Source organism: Bombus terrestris, chromosome 12 (genome assembly GCF_910591885.1).
Source record: "Bombus terrestris chromosome 12, iyBomTerr1.2, whole genome shotgun sequence".
Taxonomy (NCBI): domain Eukaryota; kingdom Metazoa; phylum Arthropoda; class Insecta; order Hymenoptera; family Apidae; genus Bombus; species Bombus terrestris.
The window spans coordinates 10753291-10771145 of NC_063280.1; the positions used below are offsets into that span (position 1 = coordinate 10753291).

Genomic DNA, 17855 nt, shown 5'->3' on the forward strand with positions numbered 1-17855 from the left:
ACGTTTCATAAATTTGTTGCATTTGTTTCAAAGAACATGAATTACTAACAAGCAAATATACATTTATTTTCCAAAAATTGTATGATACTCTTTACTAAAAATACCATATTTGAATGTAATACACCAAATATAATACCTGTATAACTTGATAATGTAAAATTTAATTTCTCACTTTCAGTTTATTCTTTCGCGTATCTTTACCGGAAATAGCAGTACCACTACTTTAATCCTATTCTTCATTTGATACAGTGACGTAACCAGAAGTCTTTCTTGGGTGGAGGCGACATGTATAAAAGTATAGTATATTTCTGAACCTGCTTTTTCAAGATTTAAAATTTCCTTGCAATTTACACTTTAATATCTCCATCTGATACTGTAGGTTAAATAATCTAATTCGCGTTAATTATATAATCAATAAGTTTTCGAAAAAGTGACATAATATTTTTATATTTTATTCTCTCGCAGGAGTGGGCAGAGGAGCGATCGCTCCTATCATCCCCCCCCCCCCTGGATCCGTCTCTGACTCGAAATAAACATTTTCAATCCGGAAGCCCACAAAAAAGCGCGTAACAGTAAATGCAATTCAAATTCTCAACAACAATATATCGTACATTCATTCATTTGACGCTTTAAGCATCCCTCATCCAACGCCAATTACGTTACCAGAATCAAATTCACCTCTTCATTCTTTCCATAACCGCCTACCTCGTTATTCCTATAAAGTTCAATATAACCAAGAAAAAAAAAAACATTGAAATAAAACATTCTCGACATAAAAAAAATAAAGCGTTCATGAGCGAATGTCATGAGTGCATTGGTGCAACCGTGCATTGAATATTAAATGACATTCGTCGATGAAAGTGGTGACACGCGAAGGAACGCGAAGACAACGGCGACGCGTACAGCTATTAATTTCCACGAGAAAACACACCACTAGCGAACGATCGCTCCCATTCTTAACGTTGGAACACGTCCGGCGTGGTTGCCATTAGAAATTGATTTCCAGTTGCCAAGCAACGTTCAGTTTAAGTTGCCACCATGATAGCCATGCTTGACCGGCAGTTAGTCGGCTGCAAGTTTCGCCGCACAACGTTCAAGCATGGGCCTGACGGATCTAGAAACGATACCTGGTAAAACGTTCAACGAAATCGCACACAGCACGCATGATTTGATGCACCTGCCACTCGATACCCACGCAATCGACATTCGTCTTACTTAAGAGCACCTTTTTTTCCCAAACAGGTTGCTTGATGCCGTGCCGATTTGCCGGCAAATTAATGAAAATACATATGTACGATGAACTTGAAAGGAAATAGTGGATTTTATATTTCGAGCTGCTTTCAAACTATCTTCGAATCTTTGTCTCATAAAAACGAATCGAATTTGATTTAAAATATTTGCAAAATAACATTCGCTTCTCGTGAAATGCTTTTGTGAGATATTATTTGTTAAAATAATGTTTTGAATTTCCTTATAGTCTTCTATCAACTTTTAAAGATAGATAACATTTCATAAATCAAAACAGAGCATTGTTAAACATTTGCTTTATTTTTAACTATGCTAGTCTTCTATTAATCAAATAAGTTGAGTGTATTATTTTTAATTAATAAAACAATGTCTGAACTAAGAGAAACAGAAGCGTTTGTTTCGTAAATCGTAGCAGTGAAATATGTAGTTAGTGTACCTAAATGTTCAATATATTAAAACATAAAGCTACGCGGAACCGTTATACATAAATATAACACAATTCCTTGTCACTTTTGCGGAAATGAGGGCTGCCATCTGCGTACCGAGCAAATTATTCTTCGGCACGATTGAGCTACAAAATTGCACTTAATCGTGCGAAACTAACTGAACGAGTTGTTACATGGCGAAAAGAGGTTGAAGATATTTAAGTCTTTCAAGATATTTTTAATTGTATGGCCTGTAAAATAGTACACACTTTGAATATTTGTTTGGCTTTGAAGTAATATTATTATTTTATTATTTCCATCGTAATATTAGAAAAATTTTTTATCGCAATAGCTTGTTTCAATTTTTATATTTTTATATTATCTTTATTATATTTCTGCTTGCTCGTTTTACACTCCGACCAGTTTGACATGATTATATGTATGATTTATCTATTTCAATATTTTCTATTTCGTTCTTTGATTGTGTCTATTCGTGTATAAAATGTTACTTATTTAAGAATATAAAAGATTTGATAAAGTGTAAGAAACTTTTCATGAAAGTTAATCTACCGACTCATGATGTATAACAAACGATTTCATTCGTGTCACGATGCATTGTATCGAAAAATCGAAATTGGCACGTATTGATTCGATCCTATATTTCGGTGTGTATGAATACGTTCACTAACAATTTTATATTTCGCTTTTTAAAACTTCAAACTATCAATGAAAACAAAACCTTCGAAGTTTAATCGAAACAAAGGTAAAATATTGCCCTGTGAATTAAATTTTACATTTCTCATTGTTAAGTGTAACAAATGATTTTTCTGACCTTCTTTTCTGAAATACCTACGATATTAAAAGATCTCCTACGTTGAAATTTAAACCCAGAACACGACATAAAAGGTTCAAATAAAAAATTAAACTTCTCAAATAAGAAGCGACCATTTTAACTCCGACCGCAATAGAATCTAAAAAAAGAATCCCTTTTTCCCCGTGCTAGTTCCAGCAAATAGAAAATCCTACGCATAGCTTCCTATGTCTTTAGTTTATAGCTACCGATCTCCGCTCAACATTTCGCTATAGTATTCTAATTATAGCAAATTCGCCACGCTTTGCAATAGAGAATTTATTACGCTTTACATAGAAGATCTATTGCTGTCATAGAACGCAATCCTTCCTCGTTTCGGATAGGAAAATTCCAACGCGATGCAAACAAAGCGGCTCAATGATAAACAACATTGTTAACGCATCGCAATTATTCACGTTGGTAATGCATAAGCAAAAGTAAAACCAGATTAACCGGTTGCGGCATGGTGAATTAAATATTGTAATTGATCCGATTCGTGGACGCGTATATTTTGATCCGTTTTCATTGCTGCTAAACCATGCATCCTCAGGTTAACGACCTGACACAATACCAGCGGCTAGAAAATGAGCGCATCGATGATATCGGCACAGCGAATTTACCATCTCGCATGTCGCGTTTAGAAATAGGGACGCGTTCTACATAGAACAATAATTTTAACCACATTGCATTTTATGGTACATTTTGTACATTATGTTTCCAGTCATTCGTAGTTCCGTGAAAATATTGTGGAGTGCAACCATTAAGAAGGTGGAGGAGTTGAACGTGACCTGAAATGTTCAACGTCGTCTGAATTTTAGACGTGGTAATGAATGGAAGATTCAAAGACGCGTAGAAAGGAACCGCATATAGAAGTATTATCTTTTAGTTTTCAAATGATAGCTAAGACATTCTGGCAAAGTAACAAATGATTTTTGGTCTATCGATAAATATTTGTTCGCTTGATATTTAAATTTACTCAAGAGATTAAACGTAATCCGTAAAAAGTCTATTCCAATCCAATCCCATTGAATGACAAAAAGTAATATCGGTTACCACGATTCTTGACCAGTCTAGTATCACTTTGTACTTTAAAAAAAAAGCCTCGTTTCGTGAGCATTCTTTTATATTTGTATCGTGAAATATAAACAGATCCATAACTCGATCTTTACACGTAAAATAAAATTCTTCCCATTCTTTCGAATTCTCTTCGATACGTGTAAACTTTTGTTAGCTGGACTCTGAAAATGTTGCTTGATATCATAATTGTCGATTAAAGTCAACGTAGCTAAAGAACAACACGTTTCTCGTATGAAAGATAGATGCTCGATGCATTATGCAAAGGACGACGTTTGAACTTTTGATAAGAAGAACATAAACGTAAACTCCGTGAAGGATTTATACCGAGTTGCTGCATCATTGACCTTTGCAGACAAGAAATGAGAATTATTATTCGCTCGTTCCTTGGCTGGCCAATCAACATTGGTGATACCGCTGTTTCATCTATCAAATAGATTTTGCTAAGCATTCATTTTCAACTAGTATTTTCGTATAAGTATAATTCAGTATAATTCGATAACAACTACAATTTTCTCACTCCCTCCGTTTATAGCGGCCACGATCAGTCGAGGGCAATCGGAAAAATTCATTCGCTTCGAGGCACGATTGTAATTCTTAGTGACCGTTCTACGACTATGAATGGAACGTAAAATTCTTGCTTTTAAAGCTGTCATTTCCATTCCTTTTACTCCACACCCATCTTTCGCACATTACGATAATGTAACTGCGTTTTATGCGCCGAAGCTTATTGTAGCAATTATCTTTGGAATTTATATTTTTATTTTAAATAACAAAAGAAGAATTTAACGGTTCCCATTTTGTTAAAAATTTACAGTTTAAAACAAACTATACTCGAACACAACATTTATAAAAGTAGTATCGTATCCAATTAACAAAATATATCAGTCATTTCGATCATTTCAATCATGAAAATTTGTCACGCTTCAAATATTTCGAGACGCTTAATTTCCGATCGTACCGTGCCTGTACTAAACCGACTCTTCACTAAACATACTCAAATTCTATTTCCTGGAAGATGAAAATAGACAAATTTTATCCTACTTTTCCCACTTATTTTCACACGTGCAATAATCTCCTGTCGATTATTTAATCCTACCGAGTCCAGAATTAGCCACGCTCAAGTACATTTGATAAATGTTTAAACTCGATTTTCTCAAGAACTAAGCCTAGAGTGAACAAATTTCATTCTATATCTTTTTCTTATTTTTCATGCCTGCTTTTACGTGTTGTTCGGTTGGACCCTGTACACTAAAACTTCCACAATGTCTTTCATTATTTTTCATCGCCATAATATTGATCTTCTTACTCTAATGACTGCTAATTCATAAACCCGAAGGCAAACATGATACTCGTTTGCATTCTTAGTATTCAATTGGAAGTATTATATATGAAAGCACGAGTTTCTTCCAAACGAATAAATAACTTCGTTACCGTTCTTATTCCATGAGAAAACCCCGGTGTCTAAATCCCTTTGACCTCACGTGCGCGCAACGCTTGATCTTGCAGATTAGCACTGGCCGAACGTAGATCTTTCCTTAGATTTGAGTAAAAAATCCTTAGATACTTGTAAAGCAATAATGATTCCTTTATCAGATTAGAACAATCGATTATCTACAAACGTTAAGTCTTTGAATTTCAAATGAGTATACGTACGTCATTTCTCTGAAGGAGTCGTCATATTTATAACAAGCAATTTTAAGAATAAAATCATCATACGTTACACGCGTGTGTCTACAGTCTACCGTGTTAATGCAAATTGATCTGACTTTGTTCTTGGCCGTACGATTTTTCCACGGCGACCGTTTCGTGCCAGACGTAAAAAGGAAAGTGGCGATTCGTCCTTTGATATCGCGCTATCGCGTTAACCTCCTTAAATAAATCATTGGAGATTTAGCACGTCGCTGTTTTTTCGTTAACGAATATTTCAAACGGCAAGATGATAGATACGCTAAACGTAAGTCTAGAGAAAAATAAATAAGTAGCTATCTATCGGGAACAAAAAATTTGGAAAGAACGGTTCGCATATTATTTGGTATGAACTTGTTTTTAATTTGAAAACCCTTTATATGATTTTTTAGAAACAGGGGCGGTATTTACAATTGGACGAAGCAGATTTGCGGACAATGTTGCATCGCATTTTTTCATACGCAGGGATCCGGTGCTCTCTATTACTTGCGGAGATGAACATTCTGCTGTTATATGTCGTAAGTTAAACATTTCTTCTTACAGGATCTTTTTCAGTTATCAACGCTAATACGATAAAAATGTCAATATTATTACAAACCGTTATTTTTACAAACCTTTTTATAGATCATTATTATTTACTATTATTTTTTTACTTGTAATAATATATATTACCATATAAGTATTTCCACTGAATGAATCCATTAAAAGAAAGGACAAAAGTGACAAATATTTGATCCTAACTTCATGAAACACCAAGTCGTGGAATTTCGTACGTCGTAGATAAATATTTATCGATTGCTTAAGTCTTTATCAATACTGCAATATTAAACGTTAATTGATCCGCGCTATTTTCCATGGGAAAGTAATTACATACTTTGTTACAAGTAAACGACAATCATACAGCAAACGTGAAGAAACTTTGGAAATTGCTCAATAAGCAGAAATAGTGAATCATAAAAGAAGTTACACTTTAATCGATTTTATAAACTCGACCATTACTATACTTTGTTTCATATCTATGACAAACTATGTACTTTCTTCCTCTTCGATCTTCTTCTTCAGCTATACCCATATACTTGCTTGATCCATTTTCTTTCTCTATTTCATATCTCTATAAAAGTTTTCATAGAACGTATCAAACGTGAGCGAATGTCTTACGCGCTACTCGATCGATCTGGACACGACCGCTCTTGATTTTAATGGAAATCAATAGATGAGCTCGTGAATGACCGTACACATTTCAATGATACTAATGTTGCACGTGGACATATTTTATGTACTATCCTGCTACGTATTTTTAATGTAACATGTCTACTAAAATATACTATCGATTAAAGGACTTCCTCAAAAATGGACCTCTATAAAATGTAGTATTTTCTAGTCAAATAGTTGAACTGTACGTATAACTCTTGTTTTCTATACTGTAAGAATATTTTGCCATCCTTGAACTATTCGTATCGTCGTTTCGCAAAGAAAAAAAAAAGTAATTAAAATAGCAGCGTATTTTTATTCTATGACGATATTTACTGGTTTATTTTAACATCTCGCATGTTTAACATCTCACGATACTATCACGATTAATACACATCAAAGAGACTATAAATTATTATGTACTATTAACAACAACGTATAATACGATTATATGGCTCGTTTTTTTTCATCCATATTAAATTAATATTTTGACTTTAACCAAGGCATAACAATTCTTTCGGACTTTCGTGACTTACCTTATTATACCTTTTCTTACTCTCCAAACATTTTTTGCAAATTTTAAGATCACCTGGTCTTATCGAGCTTCAGCCGCAGACTGAATTTTTCAGAATAAATTAAAAATTTATTTCGAATAAAGAGTTTATATTACAAACTTCTCGCGAATGTTTTACAAGGTAAAATATCGATCTAACAACTTTGGTATAAAATTCTCAGGATCGGAACTATCGTGATTTACAGCTTCTGTAACATGGTTCGTAAAGAAGGTAGTGTCGACCTACGCTTACACGGGGATAGCCACTGTCCAGTAAATCGATATAGCCACGCAATGCTCTGGCACGTAACATACCTATACGAACGAAGTCGACATACTGCTATTATCAACAGTTCCAGTTAATCGTGAAATTATCTAAGCACGTAAACTTTGCTGTTTCAAATATTATTCCCTGGGTTTTTTCGATGAAATACTTTTTCGGCAGAGCCCCTAATAATAAATCGTTCAATTTTCATTTTTTAAATTAACGATTTGAAATTTGGTTGATTCATTATAAAAGAAAAAGATCTGTGTCTATTTATTATAGATAGGAAGATTAGATCGATTGTTTATCGTAGATGAGATAATTCGTAAACAGAAAAGACCAGAGATATTATTACTGTGAAGCAATACGTATGAAACCAAAAGTTCTATCTCATTGATTTTAGAAACCGGTAGACTCTTCGTCTTCGGAAGCAATGATTGGGGTCAACTTGGTCTCGGTCATAAAAATCATATCAGCAAGCCATCCTGTGTGAAAGGTCTGTACGTTCGCTGTTTTAGATATTTAAAATTCATTTATATATTTTTGTAAAAAAAATATTAGCTTTTCAAATTCCATAACTGAGATTTCCATAGCTTCTGTAACTTTGCGACAATTTGACTCGAAAAATAAAAATAATGTCAACCATTTGAATTTGTCATAAATTTTCACAATACAACCTATTAATTTTCAGCTCTGAAGCCGGAAAGGGTCACTCACGTTGCATGCGGACGAGCACACACGCTAATTTGCACAGGTAAGGCATTGTTTACATTTATGCCAGTACAGATACCAAAAACCTTCTAAATATACATAGGCACATTGGTTACGGTGTGTAATCACATTTATAACGTTGCGTGTTCGAAACTTCTCTACCGCTTCTCAGTCATTCAACTTTTAACTTATAAGTATCATCTCTCTTTCTTTGTTCCTTGATAGCGTTTACCTTTCGTGTGAAGCGATCATTATTTAGTGACGATCTAATAATAATGGTAACCTATCAAACACCTCCAACTTGAAGTATTCAAAGGAAAGGAAAGGAATTCACAATGTTTCAGGGTCGCAGAAGATTTTTGCGTGTGGCAGCGATCAAGAAGGACAACTTGGTCGAGGAATTTCCGCAATAGGCGATTGCGCAAATACTCCTGTATTGGTGTATGATTCAGGACTATCAGGATCAAAGATCGTCCAAATTGCCGCTGGTTCCCATCATTCTCTCGCACTTACCAGCGATGGTGGCGTTTTCGCATGGGGTAGCAACCTCGAGGGCCAATTGGGACTTCCAGATGTATCTGGCTTGGTGAACAAACCGACCAAAGTACATATTCCTGAACCTGTTAAACAAATTAGCGCCGGATACTATCATTCCACGTTTCTGACAGGTAACTCGTTAATTGAAAACATTGGAAAATTGCTAAAAAGAAAGAACGAACTACGTTGATGTATATTTTTTCATATTGACTTTTAACTAAAATTGTAATTCTCATGAGATCGATACAAAAATAATTAATTGACATTATGATATGAAAATGGTTAATTTGTTTTTCATAAATATATAAAAATATATTTCAAGATATTATTTGTATCAAGATAAATTTAATCGCGCAAGCTATGAATTATAGTATTTAGTATTGCATGAGTAAAAAATATTAATTTTAATATTGACATCTATGTAGTAGCAATTACTAGTAATTTCTTATGTTATAAAATAACATTCTAAAACTGAATGTAGGACGTGTCACCGCTTCAACGAATTTTCTTCGAATTTCAAATGGTATTTTCAGAAAGTGGTCTCGTTTACGTCTGTGGTGAGTCAGAAAGTGGGAAATTGGGGATCGATGCCAGCTTTTCTACACAGGTCGCGCCTAAACAGATGCAATTACCGAGTCCTGCTGTACATGTCGCGTGTGGTGGTCATCACACCGTCATTCTAGCTGGTATAATATATGTACATACATAAACTCCAATCTTCACAAATTAGATTACGCTAAATGATAACGGTCATTCGTAAAAATCACATTAAATTTTACTACCAATTTTATCCCACATCTCGCACGCTTGCACTAAAAATTTTGAATAGAAAGAGCATTCTCCTGATCTATCGTGTTTTATCGCTTTTCAGAAAATGGGAATTTATATTGCACCGGAAGTAATTCGAGCGGTCAGCTTGGTCTAGGAACTAATTTGTCGGAACTTCATATACCGAAACTTCTTCCACGTGGCATGCTTCGAAATGAAACAATTACTCGAATATCTTGCGGGGAAAGTCACACCGCTGTTGTTACTGGCAAGTTTTATTACAATTTCTACCGATTATCCTCGCTATCTCATTTTCTATACAATTTTTCGTAGAGAATTAATACAAATTTTTAGAAAATTACTATTTATTAAAATATCTATAATATATCGATAAATACGAGAGATACGTCAAACAAAGGTTATGATGTCTCGTTTCTATAACATCAGTTTTTCGTGGCAGAATCTGGGAAACTGTATACGTGTGGCGACGGAAGGCACGGAAAATTAGGATTGGAGGAGAACGAGAACAACGTCCATGAACTGACTTTCGTTCAAAGATACAAGGAGCTCTTCGTTTCGAATGTAATTACATTTATCTGCATGTTTAATTATTCCTCGTATGTAATCCATATATAATCCATGTAAGATTTAATAAAATATGAATAATTTTTACATTTGCAAAGGTTGCGTGTGGTGGCTGCCACACGATCTTAGTTGGTCAAAGACGTGACACGAATAATCGCTCGCAAAAAGAAGACAACTCGCAAACGGTAATTACAATTCACTTCATAAACAATAATTTCCATTAATTTATACGATTCCTATAACTCTATGATTATTAATTTTAAAAATTTTCTCGTGATTACTACGACAATTTAAAGAAAATAATTCTACAACCTGACAAAGATAGAAGTGTACCTGAACCCTGCTGCAGTCCACTGATTTATATGCATATCTCAATCTCAGTTTTGTTTCAATAAATAAAAGAAATATTTTAAAAGAAAGTTCTATGCATATCGATGATCCTATCGTATTTTCCTCGAACTTGACACATATTTTATATTTCTTTTACGTTCTAGGAACACATTCAAAAAAGAAATTCATTGCCACCATTAAAGCTTCCTGTAAACAGGCTACAAAGTGAGACCCATGACGAAAATGTTAATGAAATAATCAAAGATAGGTTGAATCAAGGAAATAATATTACAGAATCCGTAACAAATGCAAAAGAAACTATGGAAACATCTATGGAAACAATCGAAGAAAACATAAAAAATAAGGTAGATGATGTCACGAATAACGTTGTAGATTCCATGAATAATATCGAGAAATCAGATAGTCCTCAAAATAGTCCTGAAAAATCTACGAATGACAAGCCAGAAGAAATATCATCGAATGCTATGTCTAACGAAGAAAACGCTGAAGTGACATCGAAAGAAATGTCAGCTAATATAGGCGAATCCGAAGAATCGAAACCAGAAAACGAAAATCCAGTACCAAAGAAGGAGGAAGAAGAATCAACGATGAAGACAAACGTTAAAAGCGAAGACGTTCAAAAAGAAAAAAGATCTGAATCGATGGATAAAGAGGAAAATAACGAAGGAAACAATAACGGAACGACCACAGAAGCTACGATAAATAATATGGGAAACAAAGATGAAATTAATATTGAAAATGGTAATACAGAAAATAAAGATGAAACAGACGGTAAACGAAAGAATAGTGAAGATGTTAAGACAGAACCAATGGAAGAGTCGATGGAACCGAGTAATGGCGATGATACTAAACTAGAGACGAGTCCTGAGAAACAAACGTCTCCCTCGGATTCTACTCCACCGCCAAAACCACCGAGATTAAAATCTACAAGTGAAAATTCTTCCACCGACAATGAGAAAACATCGTCGATGGAAAAAGAAAATGAAATAAAGACGGAAGATACTTCAGAAAAGAAACCAGAAGCAATTGAAGAAAATGAATCGGAGAAAAAAAAGGGATCAGGGTCAATGAAATCCACGAGGAGTAGCGGGAGTATTAAGTCCACAAGGTCGAGAGTGAATATGGAAGAGACGATAGAAATCGACAAACAAACCGACAAAGCTAAAATTATTGAAGAGGAAAAAATGAATAACGATAATGTTCAGGACGATGCTGATGTGCAATCGCCGCCTCCGAGAACTGGTAAGCAGGATAAAGTAATCAGAAAATGATAAAAAGATTTATCTAAAAAATAAAAAAGCTACAATAAAATTGACATAAAATATTTACGTAGATTTCGAATAATGCCATTTATTTGTTACATTTTTAATGAATTTCTGATATTGTGTCAATATTAAATTTATATTACATTACTTCTTTTCCTTTGTGTTAAAGGTAAAATGTCGAAGATATTTAAAAGTAAAAAGCTACAAGCAACAGAAAACGGTACGAAGACAACTGGCGTTGCGAATCAAAAATCCAAAGTATGTATAGCGCTGTTTATACAAATTTTTAATATAACATTGTCCAACAAATTTCTTTCATTTTCAGTCGAAAACGTGTATTATCCTATGATTAAGATGTCTTCAAGGATGTATTATATTTCATTGTATTTTTTACAATACGTGTATGACGAACGTGAGATTGGGACCAAGTGAAGTGATACTAAAAAGTGATTTTATTTACGATCAAAGATAACATTCTTTTCCATTGTTCATAGAAGAAACTCTCGTATAATAGGGCAGTATAATTTTTAATTGTTTCTTTCACTTTTTACCAAACAATTCCATGTAATAAAGAGGACGATGTAAAGGATGAAAAATGTACTTACGATTAGAAACATAACATCGAAATCTATTATTCCTAGAAGCGTAGAAGAGTATTATTAGAAGTAAAGAAAATATAATCAAAAATAATTATGGCGACGGAAAAAGAATTTATGCAAAATAATTTTTTTTTCAAATATTTCGATATTATCTGAATAGTTTAAAGTATTAATATTGTATCATAAACCGAATTGTAACAAGCGTCATCTTTTTTTAATGCTCGTACATACTTCGTTAAATTGAGTAAATAATTTTGTAAAATCGAGTTTGTGTCGTCAAATGTATAATGGAAACCTTTTACCGTATTCGTAAAATAATATAATACTTCAGTGGCGAAACTACTTGTAGATATAACGTGTATTCTAAAACAGAATGGTTTTTGACATAAATGACTGAGAATTCGGTGTAGGGATAAGGTAAATTAACTGTAACACGGTTAGAATTAACAATAATTACAACATATATTTCATGCGGTCTTCACATATCGCGTGTGATCCTTCTGAATATTCTTTTGTATAACTTCTGTGAATAAATAAAGGTAGATTCAGAGAAATAGAATAAAATCACTTCTATTCTAAACGCTACTTAGATTGCGGTTTTTATGCAAATTCATGTTTTTTAATTAAAGAATGTGAGGAAGACGTCTCTTAAGTTTGAGATCCTGTTTCTTGCACATCTGCGTTAAAGAATCGAGGTTGATCGCCGTGATGAAGAAATTACGCTTTTTCATGTCAAAAGTAGAGAACATAAATTGTGGTAAATTATCGGAGAGCACATATAGCATGTTGTTGGGCCGATCGATTGACAAATCGTTAGGAAAGATCATCGTTGTGTTGTCTTGAACCGCAAGAACTGCAAAAATGAGAGACAATGGTCATTTATAAATATGTCGATCCACCGTTGCTTTGTATAAAACGCCAGTCAGATTTCTTAGAATTTCGTTAGGTAAGAATTAATCGATACAACACAAAATCCTGTTTGGGATGAAATACCATTTTCTGCGACAGGTTTCCTTAAAAGAAACTCGATAGGCACAATAGAAGAATCTCTAATGATGGTTATTTATCAATCATTATAACGTTACTTGAATCTTTGATAATACAGGTTTTCTATCGTTTTACACTGATGATATTTTATAGCTATATATATTTCTCAGAATCACAAATAAATGCCCAAGTAAATAATTATTTAGAAAAAAATACAAGAAGGCAATTATTATTTTGATTATTACTTACTGAAGGTGTTTGGGTTTAATTCGACACTGGTATCCCAACAAGCGATGCCATTTTTGCTTACTTGAGTGAAATAATCGATACCAGTGTTCGTATCAATCAGAGAAGTAGGTCCTTGAGTAAATGGACCTTTTGCACCCTCGACGTGAAAATCATCGTAATTACTAGCTTTCCTTAACGTGTTATCCTGCAAGGTTTCGGTAGATACAGAAAATTCAGTGATACCAGCCATCGCGTGGAAATATAAAGTTTTATAGTTGTCATTTTGTGGCGCAGACAAAGACATTCCAAATATGCCATCCTGCCATTGGAAGTTGAATCCACTGATATTAAAGTTTCCTGGAAACAAGAACTACCTATACAATTTTCCGTGAAATTTTAATAACAACCATATTAGCGTAAAACAATATGTTCATGTGAGAATATAAAATATTTTAAAAGATATATTAAAATACAGAAATATACAATATGATATTTTCATATTTGTATATTTTCTTTCGTTTTAATGTTTCACTGCATAAAATATCTCACCGTGAAGAGGATCGAAATGGAAGAAATTGTGCGAGATTCGCCAGGAATCGTTCTTGGCCCAACTATAAACAACCAAACCATATCCGCTTAAATCCGAAATGTAGAAGTATGCATTGTCACAATTATCTGGATCTGCATTGACTACCGAATCGGCAAAGAAAGAATTTGAAGTTTGGTCCGTACTTTTTAGAGGATATATTCTCAATATCTGTAATTATTAAATAACTTTTACTATTAATTTCATTTCTTTCATTGAGTAATATAAAAGATGTCGTGTGTGCGTGTGTGTTAAAGCGAGGATCATAATAAAAGCAATCTAATGCCAACAATAAATATGTAAATTACAATTTGCAATTAATGTTTGCTAAAACGTAAGCTTTTAATTAATATAAATTTATTAAACTACCTTATCTGTTATCAAATCGATTACGAAAATTCTCACTGGTCGTACTTGTGTGCTATTGCCTAAAATGTCATCAGTACCTGTGTCGACACCCCATAATCGATCGCAAGCGTCGACTTTGACACGAAAGATGCTTACAATGCCATCAGGTGTATTAATGTCATTCGTTTCCCAATTAGGATAAGGAGTTAATTTTGGACATTCTATATTTTTATAAAAAAAAAAGAAAGAAATATTAATTACTACATTAAAGTTAAGAGTTTAAAATCTCCAACTTAGATACCTGATGGATCGTTCTTTGAGATGTAATTTAAATTGGACGCGACGCCATTCTTCCATCGAGGTACAGTAATAAATATCTTGTCTTTCCAATTTTCTAGACCAAGTGGCATATTATTTTCGGGTATATATCCACCATTGTATATTAGAGAATCTCTAATAGCGTCATTTGGAAAATTATATTCGACGTTGCTCCACGAATAAATTGTTTTATGTTCGACGCCGTTAGTCAATGCAAGAGACGCAAACAATAAAACGCCCCACATATCTACAAAACGAAAAATAGAAGCCATAGATTCTGTAACGTAACGTAGAAAGTTCCTTTCCATTTTCGATTAATTATTATCCCTGTTAAAATATATATGCACGCATATACATGTATAGTATACACATTGGACAGCATATACCGAATAAACTATGCCTTTCAAATTCTTATATTATGTATATTACGAAAAATTAAATATTTTTAATAACATCTCTCTTTACAAGCAAATTTTGTTACAAAATCCTATTATGGTGTATACGTATATGTGCTAAATTAAAGTATGTCACTCTTGGTTTCTACAACCACGAAAGCCTAAAATATCTTACGAAAGATTTAATCATTTGCCCGGAGGAGATAAAAATACATCTCGAATGTAGAAACAGCATCACAAAATATAAATTGAAATATGAATAGATACTAATTTTTATTTTTTCTCTTTCAAACGTTTTTACTTCAAATATTGTCATATCGGTTACGTATTTAACCGATGTAATTTGTGAGCAATATTTTATACAAATCATAGTTATGTATAATTATAACACTACAACTCGAGTTTTCAATGCAAGTTCTATACAATAATGACGATACAATAGGCAAGAAAATACAGTTAAATAGCCTGCAATTATTCTATCGCGTCTTTTCTATAGACTGCAGACGTAATAGATACCAGGCAAAGATTCTAAATTGTCTTTTCCACTACGTGCAAGTACTTCTAAGCACAAAACGTGAGCTAGAAAATTACATTAAAATTAGTTAAATTAAGGAATATATTAAGAAGAAGTACAGCCTAAAATATTTCTTAAATTATTTTTTGTTTTAAAATTATACGAACTATAGCCAGAAAAACTTAAAAAATGACATTATCTGTTAAATGGCGTAGCTGAATAAGTATGACAAAAGCGATCCTAAATCAAACTAAACTTGCGATACGTCGATCGAAAGAACTTCTTGGTAAAACCATTTCGACAAAGTTTTATTCCCCTATTATTAAGATAGTTATTAATCAAAATATGATTTACATATTACGATCTGCGTTTTATATATATTATATTTACAAATATGATTTACATATTATGTTTAATGTCGTGTTTATTAACTCGTAACTTTTTTAAAATTTTTCAGAACCTCATAATTAAAAAAATGAAAAATCACTATCTTTTAGCTTTCTATTTGTGTAAGAATGATCCGTGCATTTATATCATTGATACAATGCGCAAACCATTATATTAATAGCAAAAGGTATAAGTGCTACATAAAGTATATAAACAAACTCAATTGGCTGCTTGGGAATAAAATTTTTGTTGCTCGCATATCACTGCGATAATTTATTTATTACCGCACACTAGATATATGGCACACATTATAAGGTCTGTTGAAATACTTAACGAAATCTTCGATGTTGAGCGAATAAATCCTGTGATCAACGTTGACAACGACGAAGATAAAACATTCTGAAGTCACTCGTTTGATAAACATAAAACTATTTAGAATTGCAAAATAAGTCACTCTTAGATGCACAAAAAGGTAAAAAATTGGGTATTTAAGTTTTTTAATTATGACACACCACTCGAAAAAATCTGAGAAAATTGTGAATTAATAAATATGACAGGCAGCTTTTACTGCAAAAATATAAATGTTGTCACTTGATAACTTTAATGTAAAATTGGCATTTTATAATAATAATAAAGATAGGAGGCTGAAACTTTGTCGAGGCGGTTTTCTTAGCAAACTCTTTCGTTTGACGTATCGCGCAAATTTAATTTGGTTTAGGGGCACTTTTGTCACGTTTATTCAACTATGATTTCTCCATCAAATTAAATTAAAGTAATCGAAATTAAATGTAAAGAAATGTAATAATGGAAAATAAGTCCTCGCAATTGTTCTAGTAAATTGAAATCACGTTTCCTTACTTCTGTTTCTATCTGTTTGAATCGAACGTCCAATGGCAAGGTTGAACTGGTATGATCGAAGAAAAACGTAGAACTGAAGCTGCCTAAACCTGAATGTTGTAATGAGGACGCGAATGGCCCGTTATTTGTATTCGAAGAACAACCCGACCTTCAGCTCAAGCGGATCAAGACGGAATGACGTTATGGTCCATTGTGCTATGGTACTTTATATAGCTAGAAGTCTTCCTAAATGATTACGATTAAAATGTGCATTAATGTTTCAGTAATCAGAAGATTAAAGTTTTTAAGGGAACTAGTTCATATTTTATGTACTATTTATATATAAAATCCAATTATTACAAATAAAAACTATTTTAACGGAAATAAAAATCATGATATAATGGCAATATTTTATAATTAAAGAGCGTTATTATATAAAGCGACGTTTGTATGGTCGTTGGTATTTCCGTTGATTATTGTTCATTGCTTTTATTACGCTGCCGTGAAAAATCGCAACAGTCGAAGCAACAGCACAAAACTCTTTAAGCTTTAAACAGCTTCATCCGGTAAACGGAAATCCATTCAATAGCGCACATAGTGCGTAACATTTTTTGTATATACCTACCGTAAAGAGATGCGGATTTTGATAGAGGTACTCGTAGCCATGATGAAAACAATCTGAATTAAATAGCCTAAGATGGTTATATTTAAACAACAATAACGATATATTGCCACAATTATTAATAATTAAACGCAATTGATTTGGAGCAAGAAGATAATTATCTTTTAACATAAAAAATAACATCGATGTCAACATATTTTCTATAAATATCTATAGAACCAATGAGTCATCAAAGTTATTTCTATGGGAGATTAAAGTAGATAAATCAAGTAACAAAATTGAATAGGTACTTTATTTGGTCCGATTATTAAAACGGGTAGAACAGGTATTGCGTGCTTGGATTTATCGTCAGTCTCAACCGCAAAACGAACAAAAACAAAAACATTTTTACCGTTAACAGAATACAGAAAGAAAACGATGTTATCCTTGGGTTTGCAAAAATAATTACAGACATTGAAGATTCTGTACCAAGTTTCTGCATGGAATGCATGCATCAGTTATTTCAATTAATCACTGATGTCA

The 17855-nt window shown here is 33.0% G+C and overlaps 3 protein-coding genes across 3 annotated transcripts in view; 1 reads left to right on the forward strand and 2 right to left on the reverse strand.

The window, feature by feature from the left end:
* The window catches only part of LOC100651294 (HIV Tat-specific factor 1 homolog), a 58351-nt gene extending 58129 nt beyond the window's left edge, over positions 1 to 222 (reverse strand). Inside the window, exon 1 of the mRNA XM_048411157.1 lies at positions 137 to 222. The gene's annotated coding sequence lies outside the window, so the exon portion shown is untranslated. The remainder of the gene's footprint in view (positions 1 to 136) is intronic.
* Positions 223 to 460: 238 nt separating this feature from the next.
* On the forward strand, positions 461 to 12838 carry LOC100648531 (X-linked retinitis pigmentosa GTPase regulator). Its single transcript, XM_048411156.1, has 11 exons — positions 461 to 1130; positions 5679 to 5804; positions 7699 to 7791; positions 7987 to 8049; positions 8351 to 8674; positions 9077 to 9229; positions 9415 to 9579; positions 9772 to 9893; positions 9995 to 10081; positions 10391 to 11489; positions 11682 to 12838. The coding sequence occupies exons 1-11, from the start codon at positions 1100 to 1102 to the stop codon at positions 11942 to 11944; spliced, it is 2526 nt and encodes an 841-aa protein (XP_048267113.1). The 5' UTR covers positions 461 to 1099; the 3' UTR covers positions 11945 to 12838.
* On the reverse strand, positions 12555 to 16918 carry LOC100651172 (protein yellow). Its single transcript, XM_003399634.4, has 6 exons — positions 16733 to 16918; positions 14562 to 14825; positions 14282 to 14481; positions 13876 to 14083; positions 13348 to 13683; positions 12555 to 12964 (listed from the first exon to the last, which is right to left on the reverse strand). The coding sequence occupies exons 2-6, from the start codon at positions 14821 to 14823 to the stop codon at positions 12735 to 12737; spliced, it is 1236 nt and encodes a 411-aa protein (XP_003399682.2). The 5' UTR covers positions 14824 to 14825; positions 16733 to 16918; the 3' UTR covers positions 12555 to 12734.
* Between the last annotated feature and the right edge of the window lie 937 nt (positions 16919 to 17855).

Excerpts from the sequence above, each read along its gene's own strand:
- LOC100648531 (XM_048411156.1), top strand. The coding sequence starts at position 1,100 with ATGGGCCTGACGGATCTAGAAACGATACCTG. Across the intron at positions 1,131-5,678 it reads GGATCTAGAAACGATACCTG|AAACAGGGGCGGTATTTACA; the intron begins GTAAAACGTTCA and ends ATGATTTTTTAG. Across the intron at positions 11,490-11,681 it reads ATCGCCGCCTCCGAGAACTG|GTAAAATGTCGAAGATATTT; the intron begins GTAAGCAGGATA and ends TTTGTGTTAAAG.
- LOC100651172 (XM_003399634.4), bottom strand. The coding sequence starts at position 14,823 with ATGTGGGGCGTTTTATTGTTTGCGTCTCTTGCATTGACTAACGGCGTC. Across the intron at positions 14,084-14,281 it reads TCGATTTGATAACAGATAAG|ATATTGAGAATATATCCTCT; the intron begins GTAGTTTAATAA and ends TAATAATTACAG. Across the intron at positions 13,684-13,875 it reads CCATTTCGATCCTCTTCACG|GAAACTTTAATATCAGTGGA; the intron begins GTGAGATATTTT and ends TCTTGTTTCCAG.